The sequence below is a fragment of the Eucyclogobius newberryi genome, unplaced genomic scaffold (assembly GCF_026437365.1).
Source record: "Eucyclogobius newberryi isolate DKJ021-1_F unplaced genomic scaffold, fEucNew1.0.hap1 SCAF_1, whole genome shotgun sequence".
NCBI lineage: Eukaryota > Metazoa > Chordata > Actinopteri > Gobiiformes > Gobiidae > Eucyclogobius > Eucyclogobius newberryi.
The window spans coordinates 26657084-26665644 of record NW_027315723.1 but is presented as its reverse complement, the minus strand read 5'-3'; the positions used below and the strand labels follow the sequence as shown (position 1 = coordinate 26665644).

Sequence of the window (8561 nt, the reverse complement as noted above, 5' to 3'; positions counted from 1 at the left end):
TGGTGCCAGAGTCAGGACTAAACATGGACCGGCCTCCTGCTGGTGCCAGAGTCAGGACTAAACATGGACCGGCCTCCTGCTGGTGCCAGAGTCAGGACTAAACATGGACCGGCCTCCTGCTGGTGCCAGAGTCAGGACACATTGGAATCAGTGTTTCAGTTTTATGTTTTTATGTTAAACTCTGTCACAATCTTCCTGGAGGGGTGAGACAGGACTTTACTAAGTTAAATTTAGACTGAAAACATGTGACTGATTTTATTGGCACTCTTCTCTTTTAAAGTAATAGCATTATAATGCCCTGAACTTTGTTATTAAAGAATAATGCAAACTCTTTACACTTGGATGTGGAAATGAGTTCTAACGGCAGCTGAGCTGGAGGGTTTGTTAATCTGTTACTGTGGCAAACAGGACACCCCCGTTGTTACATAAACTTCTTATGCCTAAGTATGTGAAGTGAACTGTATATACTAGATTCTTCTTTATGTTTGAACATACCACACGATGTGTCATAAACATATGACAAATGTAACATAAGAAAATATAGATGATAAAGTCCATCTCATGAGATGGACTTTATCATCTATATTTTCTCTTCCAGGGATGATGATGGTTCCTAGTTGAGCCATAGTTATGCAATATGAGTTAACTTGCTACGCTCCAAATGGCCAATTATGCGTGTTTTGGGGTTCTCTTCAGTGAATGCGTTTAGTTGTAAACTGCATTGTGACACCGGTTTACCTCGGTTTATAAACGTCTAAATGAAATGTAGACTGCAAATGTTGTTATGAAAGAACCTGTGAAACCTCATACTTAAAACTAATCTGTAACGTCTTTTTTAGGCTAGGCCTGTCACAATAACACGTTTTGAAAGAGCGATACATTATCACAGAAATATCACAATAAACGATTGAAACTACTTAACATAATAACCCTGAAGCAGAAGGATATACAATTTTTAAAAAAGAAAATAGATCTCAATCTCAATGGGTTCTTACCTGATAAAAAAAAGTTGATGGTAATAAATAAATAAATGCACAGTATCGTTATAAAATAGCTGCAACAAACAAATATCCCTATGAAATGCTTAAGTAGTTATTTTAAGTAGTTCTTTTGTGTTGATAATGAGTAGTTCCTTTACTCTACAGCACAAATCTCCTGGTTTTAAAATTAAAATCTATAGAGTTCCTCACAAATGAAGAAAACATACACGCGATGAATAGATAATGAGCCATAAATAATTGTTCCAGCTTTCACATACTAAACGATAAATAGATATAGCAATCATTGTGAAAGGCCTATATCAGTCTGACAAATGTGTTCGTTATGCAGTGTTACGCAAATGTGGTTTATTTGGTAAGAATGTTGAGAAGCAGGGGCCCCTTACCTTGCAGCCCTTGCTCTTGTCCGAGCTGGTCTGGGCGCTGGCAGAGCAGAGGCAGGTGGGCTCGGGGTGATAGTAGAGACCGCCCTGCAGACCGGAGCCGTGGCAGCACCCATAGGGAGAGGGGAAGTGGGTGTACCAGAGCTCGTCGGACAGGGGGCACTTGGAGCAGGGGTACAACAGGCCTTTACCCTGCGCCTTCTCCACACTCACTTTGGGGTTCCGCATCCACCTCCGCACCTGCGAGAAATGACTGTGTAACTTTTCTTACGTTATTCAAGTGCACCTTGGGTAGTGGAGCTTTACATTCTCCCGCACACACAGTTGTTGCTGGCAGCTGGACCCTTTGATGGGGGTTTGGCTCATAAACCTGATTACATGTCAATTCAAGTGGAACGCAGCCAGCGACGCAGAAGAGCACTTCAAAGAGCCCGGTTTGATCCCAATATGTTTCACTTTGAACATATGAAATCAGGGAAGAGCTCAAATCCGCTCAGAGACATCACGCACCTGTCACATGCTGAGGAAGAAAACTGTTTAAGACATGACAAATCATGCTGATATGAATGACAGGTGTTTAAAAAAATGCAGCTCAATTGCTCATAGTATATTTTAAATTTGTTGCGCGTTGTGGACCTAACATTAATCACCACACAAATTGTACAAATGTTACAAATCAGTGAGTAAAATTTGACTCACAATGGCTACTGAACAGAAAGTATTTGATCTGATCATGGCACAAAAATTTCATGACGTTTATGAGACTGTACATGGCTTGATCACATTTTTCAATGGAATATAAGCTGAGCAGGTGACAGAGTCTTTCAGTCTGAACGTTTTTCCGGGTGATTAATCCACAAATTCCAAATGGAAAAAACGACGGTGAAAGGAGAGAGAGTACATGAGTATATAATAATTTAAACAGTGTCCAAAGTCGGGCTTAGAACTATTTCAGTTGGTAGTTGAATTCGTTCTGGGACATTCTGGGACTTTCACCATTTTTTTCTTTAAGCTATTCAGTTACAACCAATAGGAGAATAAGTGAACGATTAAGCAAATTAAATTATGTGTGTATTAATTATAGAAAAATTATGTGTATTAACTAGTACAATTAGTTGAATTAAATGAAAATAAAGTATCCTAATTGATACTGAAACTAGATACTGAAGCTCAAAAACATCAATATTGAGACAAATAAAGACAAAAGTTTTGAAATTGACATGGAGTTTTTATAATCACTGTGATTTAAAAAGTATTATTTAGTATCAAATCTGTATTTACGGAAGTGTAGATCTGCCAATATCACTTTTTTAAAATGTTATATTATTACATATATTTTTTTCCTTCAGTTTCACGTTTTAACCTGATAGTATCATGTTATTTGGTGATAGTAAAAAAAGAAAGTCATGTGATACTGCCACTGTATACGACTTCAACCCATTAGTGACCAGATCATGGACGACCCAGACAGACAGATGATCATCTCTATGCATTCCTTAGGCACCGCAATGCTCCAGGCAAATGTTTAAGGTGGATGGTAGAAGAAAAATAATAATCTAAAAATAGTGGTATTATCATTTTATTTTGTGATAACTTAAAAAAAAAAAAAATAATTTGATACTATCATGAAATAACAAGATAGTGTTATGTGAAGCGTGAAACTGAAGAAAAAAATATATAATATAATAAAAGGGGGACATTTTTTTTGCGGACTGATACAACACACACGTGCGTTTGTTTATTAGCGCAACGGAGCGCATCACATCGCTTGTCTCCCGTAGATTTCTGTCCACTTCTGCGTCAGCTCGAACTGTCTTTCTCCGTCTTCATTTTGGCCCGTACACTGAGGGAACTATATTATGATAGATCCATGCGCTTAGGCACGCGGAAACGTGAGGAGGAACCGCACGCGGCTGCAGGTGAGCGATAGGTGCGTTTTATGATTGATACGTGGCAGGACAAATGATTTATCCACGCCACGAGGAAATATGATACAAAATTTGCTGAAAATAATCGTCCATACCACCTTTAAGCACCATTGGCAGCTCTACTCTTCCACAGTCCTTAGTGTTGAAATCATGTTTGAAGAAATGGCGGCAGCGCTTGTTTAAACACACACACAAACTGCCTTTAAATCTTCCAAAACAAGCTGTGGCTAAGGTTTCCCAGAACTGCCCCCCTGATCCACTGTAACTACACATGGAAAATGAGAGCCATAAGGAGCAGCCTTATGCAGTCCCGTCCTGCTGCGTGAGGTGAAGGCTCCGTAAACACAGTTGACGGGGCAGCGGCCTGTCAGACCACAGCCTGGACCGACAGCTGCTCCCACCATGCAACAGGCTCACTCACAGAGAACAGAGCTGCAGCCAAACGCCAAGTCAAAACATGCCCGATAAACAGGCCACAGGAACAACCAGCACCCATCCCAGGCTGGACTGGAAATGCTACGTCGGCGTCACTGAAGAATCTCGCAAGACTGGCAGTTTGCAAGAGGCTTGAGCATAAATCCATGGATTAAAGGGACATGTTATAAGTGACGATGCAACCAGTGGGCAGGGACATGATGCAAAAGCGTGTCTTCTGCTCTGACAGCCTTGAGCAAGCAAATCAATGCACCATTTAAGCACTGGGCAGGCTGGGACAGGCTTGTTTACAGTGAGAGCCAGTGTAGGACTAGATGCTCGTTTCTAAACAGAGCAGAGCGAGACAAAGCAGTGTTTGACATATTGTAGATACGATAAGATGACTGCCACAAAAGCACACTATAAACCAACTTACAATTGACTTTACAGTTAAGTTTACCAGAAACACTACTGGTATTGTAAAGGAAATGGTTCTTACTTTGGTCTAAGTCATGAATTTGCTGAAAGTAGAGGTGGCAGATTGTTGAATTGACAATTGATAATGTGGTGAATGTTATTTTGGAGATATGAAGATGGTATGTTGTTCATAATAGAAAAAGAGCTGATTTAAAAAAAAAAAAAAAAATACTTGCAAATAAATGTATAGTTATATTTCTGTTCTGTTAAGTTCAGATTAATTTAACATTTGTCTGATATTTAATGTATTATTTTCAGCTTCTGTTGGCTTGAAATAATATCTACTGACCATCGTTATCAAGATACAAATAGATAGAAGATACTGATATTCTTTTAGTTCACACAGTGGTTGCAGAGTTACTATAAAAGAGCAATAATTTAAACTGGTATCGGTTGAAATCGGTTTGTTTCAGTTGGTATTGGGAGTTGCAGATTGGTATAAATTTCAGGACTTATATAACAGTTTCAAATTAGCCAGCAACAGCATTCGATTTACACCTTTAATTAAGTTTATCTTAAAAGCTGGCCTATAGCCAAAGCCCACACGTTCATAATGTGTTTATTCATGTCCTCTTGTGTCTGCCTCTGTGTACTCTCTCTCATTATGTGATTAGACTTCACGAGAAACAAATAGAGTGACAGCCAGCAGCAGTGGGCATTCTCTTCGCATTTGTGACAATGTGTTGATGCAGAAGTCCCCATTAGATAATCTCTGCCGTGCCGATGTGCAGTCCCCTTTTTGCAGTTTAAGCACAGCGTATGCTAATGTCACCGTCTCTTCTGAGGAGGAAAAAGTGTCAAAACAAAACGGGAATAACTCGTGTATTATTGCATTATCAGAAAACCTGTATAAAAGCCCAGTTAAATATGTGTCATGTTTACAATTTGGACCCGATTAGTGGATCCATGCTGTCACTCTTCCAATTTAAATTCATTATTTCAAGAAGCAAATTAAAAACATTGATAATAACTGGGGGAAACACTAAACCCTCACTTTATTACCAAGATCCAAAACACATACAACAAAAACGACTTCTTACTTAAAATCACTGCATCCTGCTGCTGTCAGACTTTATAACAAACACTGCTAGCCCTGAACACGTGCAATACTGATTTAACCATGTGCAATACCGTCATATTCATGTGCAATACTGAATTAACCATGTGCAATACCGTCATGTTCATGTGCAATTACTGACGTACTCACAAGCAATTAAGGCCATATTCATTTGCATACAACTGATGTAAATAAGAGTGTTTTATTTTGTTTTACTTACTTACATTTAGTATTATTTAGTCTTATGCTAGCTATTTTTTACTTTACTTTATTTTATTATTATAATTTTATTATTATCCTATTTTTATCTTTATCTTTTTGTTTTATTCATCTATTTTATTTTATTTTATTCCCCCCCCTCCATTCCCTATAGGAGAGGAGTTTTGTTAATAAGAGTTTTTTGTTTTGTTCATAAGAGTTCTTCTATTGAAACTTCCTATTATCTGTCCTTTCCTCCTAGTTTCTACTGCGTTGTAACAACGAGATTTCCCCTTGTGTGGACATTAAAGGATTATCTTATCTTATTATGAATTATACATGTTTTGTTTTGGGGGAAATGCATGTTCAGAGTAAACGCCTTGAGTAAAGTACATCCATGTTCCACTCCTGAGTGCACATGTAGCGTGTGGGTGTGAAGAGAAGCCTGTGGGACAGTGAGAGCAGCAGCCTGAGCCCGTGGGATGTCATGTGTGTTTGGGAGGAGCGTAAACACAACACAATCTGCCGGTATCACCACAGTCACCCGCGCATCACCGTTCTGAACTCTACTGGACACTTCAAGCTATTTGCATTAAGAGACCAGTCATGCAGCGCACATAGACATAGCTCTTACATGCCATCTCATCGCCGACAGATTTGACCACCCTTGATCAGAATGAAAAGTATCAGTTCATCCAAGATACTAGAGTTGTTGTCTGTAGGGTACAGTCTTGTAGAAAGTCAGACAACAACAAAAAACAGGCACTCCGTCTGTTTTAGAAACGTTAAAATGCGTTCCCCAACTTAAAGCAACAGACTCGAGGCATCATTTTAAACATGCATCACTTATTTTCTTAAACTATAGAATATATTCTTGCAATCCAAGCATGAAGTATGGGCAGTAAATGTAGAGCAGTCACTAAAGCAAGATATTGAACCAGCTAGCTATCTCTTCATCATCATTCATTCATCATTTATTAGTCACCAAAATAAAATGAGACATAAGACAAGACAATAACTATTCTCACATGAATTTATAAGCAATTGTAAAGTTAATATTCTGTTTATGGCGTTCCACAAGGCCAGTTTATGCCCCAACAGTGTTCCTCTGACACACCACTCACATTGTTATTATATTGGACAAAATCTGACTCACACACCCTTTAACTAGTTCCTTATGAAGAAATACACTAACGCACGGCCCCATTCAATCATTATCAGATGCATTATTACTGTGGTGCTCCTCTGGGCTGGCAGCTTGTAATGGGACAAGTTTCCTTCCTGTCGCTAACAGTCATTCTCCTCTGCTTTTCCTCTGATCTCAGGCAAATGATTGAATCACGGAGCCAAGGTAATATTTGGGGAGAATATGAAGGTTTAAGTAGGAAACTTAGGGCTAGAACTGTGCAATATGTGAAATGCACAGATTATCCACACAAATGTATGGGTAATTTGTTCTAAATTAGGACTAGATTATCATGCACACAGCAAGGTTCACAAGTACTGCTTTGTTCTTTTCTTACATCCATAAATAACTGGCAGCACTTACCCATATTTCCCTTCTGTGTCATACCATTTCAACTCAAGCCTCTCATCCACTATATCTGTGTTTTGGTTGTTTACAGACTGCATACATTATCATTTGTCAGAGTTGAGTATTTTGGAATTGTTGTGGACCAAACAGCCATGTTTTGACTATCCCTCCCCTAAAGCACTTAAATGTTCTCATTAATACTTGGTAAATGTTTTATTTCATCATGGGAGACATTAAAATACCCCAGAAAAAATAATTGTAGTCTCCATCTCACATATAAATGATTGAAGAAGACATATTTATTTGTTTGTACTTTGTATTAAACTGTAACATACTTTCTCCATGTTGTTCGATGTAAACTACAATAATTATCTAAAAGAGTTTAATGATAGAAATGGGTTTATTGACTTATTGTCTGGCAATATTTCCTCTTCACATAAATTTTAGTATAGAAAGCAAAATACAACTTTGAGTAAGCTAATTATTATGATGACTATAATATAACATATATAACTATGTGGTTCAAAGCTCCTAAAAGACCATTTTGCAACACATGAAGGAGCAAGTCTCAGGGGCCAATCCAAAAGGAATCCAAATAAGTCAAGTAACTCATTAGTTAATTTGCCTTATTTTTTGAAAGGCAGAGTATAACTGTCTTTTGTGTTCATTCTTTGTGTTGTTTTATGCAATTAAATAGCGCAAAGCAAATTAGCCTTGAGACGCTAATGCCACAGATACAGTAACTCCTGCTGATATTGATCTCAACTTGTAAGCCTCATTTCTTATGGGACATTAAATTCAACCGCACAGAAACCAATAACACACGCACGCTTACAGAGGCTTAGCACAGTCCAATGACATCATCTTTGGCACTCTGTCACGTTTGCGGCCAAACACTGTCAAAACCTCAAGAAAAAAGAAAAGTCTGCAGGCTACTTGTGCATCGCTGTTTGAACTCACCTTCCTCTTGACAAACTGAAATGCCGAGCACTTCTTGAAAGAGAACGCAGTCTTCTCCCCTCCTCCAGATCCTCCCGCGCTGCCTCTTCCGACCCCGTTCATCAGCTTCATGGCCGACACCGGCACTCCGCTTGTCTCCGTAGATCCCAGGGTGACGGGCAACGGGCTGGTGAGAAGCAACGAGCAGAAATGAAGAGCAAGGGCATGAGGAGCCGAGCTTGTTTCTCAGTCAGAGGAGGAGAGGAGCGCGGGACAGGGGCGAGAGCAGAGAGATGCTGCTTATGTACGGGGCATGTGTGGTGCTGAGGAGAGAAAGAGAGGGAGAAGAGGAGGAGGAGGAGGAGGAGGAGGAGGAGGAGGAGGAGGAGGAGGAGGAGGAGGAGGAGGAGGAGGCAGATGGACCAAAATGTGAGGGGGTGAAGCTGTGATCGTGACGGCAACTGTAAAATAATTGTGAAATGTGCATATGCTGTGAATTTGAATTGGACGACTTAAATGTGGCCTTTTTTAGATTCCAATTAAATTTTTATTGAGCCCAAAATCACAAAATCACAACTGCAGTCACCTTGCAGGGCTTTAGAAAACCGTTTATTCAAGCAAAGGGAGGTTAGA

The 8561-nt window shown here is 39.4% G+C and overlaps 1 protein-coding gene across 1 annotated transcript in view; it reads right to left on the bottom strand.

Annotated features, from left to right (window-relative positions):
- sgk1 (serum/glucocorticoid regulated kinase 1) overlaps positions 1-8151 on the bottom strand; it is a 58011-nt gene extending 49860 nt beyond the window's left edge. The window contains exons 1-2 of the mRNA XM_072441911.1: positions 7950-8151; positions 1385-1621 (exon numbers count right to left, since the gene is read on the bottom strand). Coding sequence (XP_072298012.1) covers positions 1385-1621; positions 7950-8060 — 348 coding nt within the window. The 5' untranslated portion in view covers positions 8061-8151. The remainder of the gene's footprint in view (positions 1-1384; positions 1622-7949) is intronic.
- Between the last annotated feature and the right edge of the window lie 410 nt (positions 8152-8561).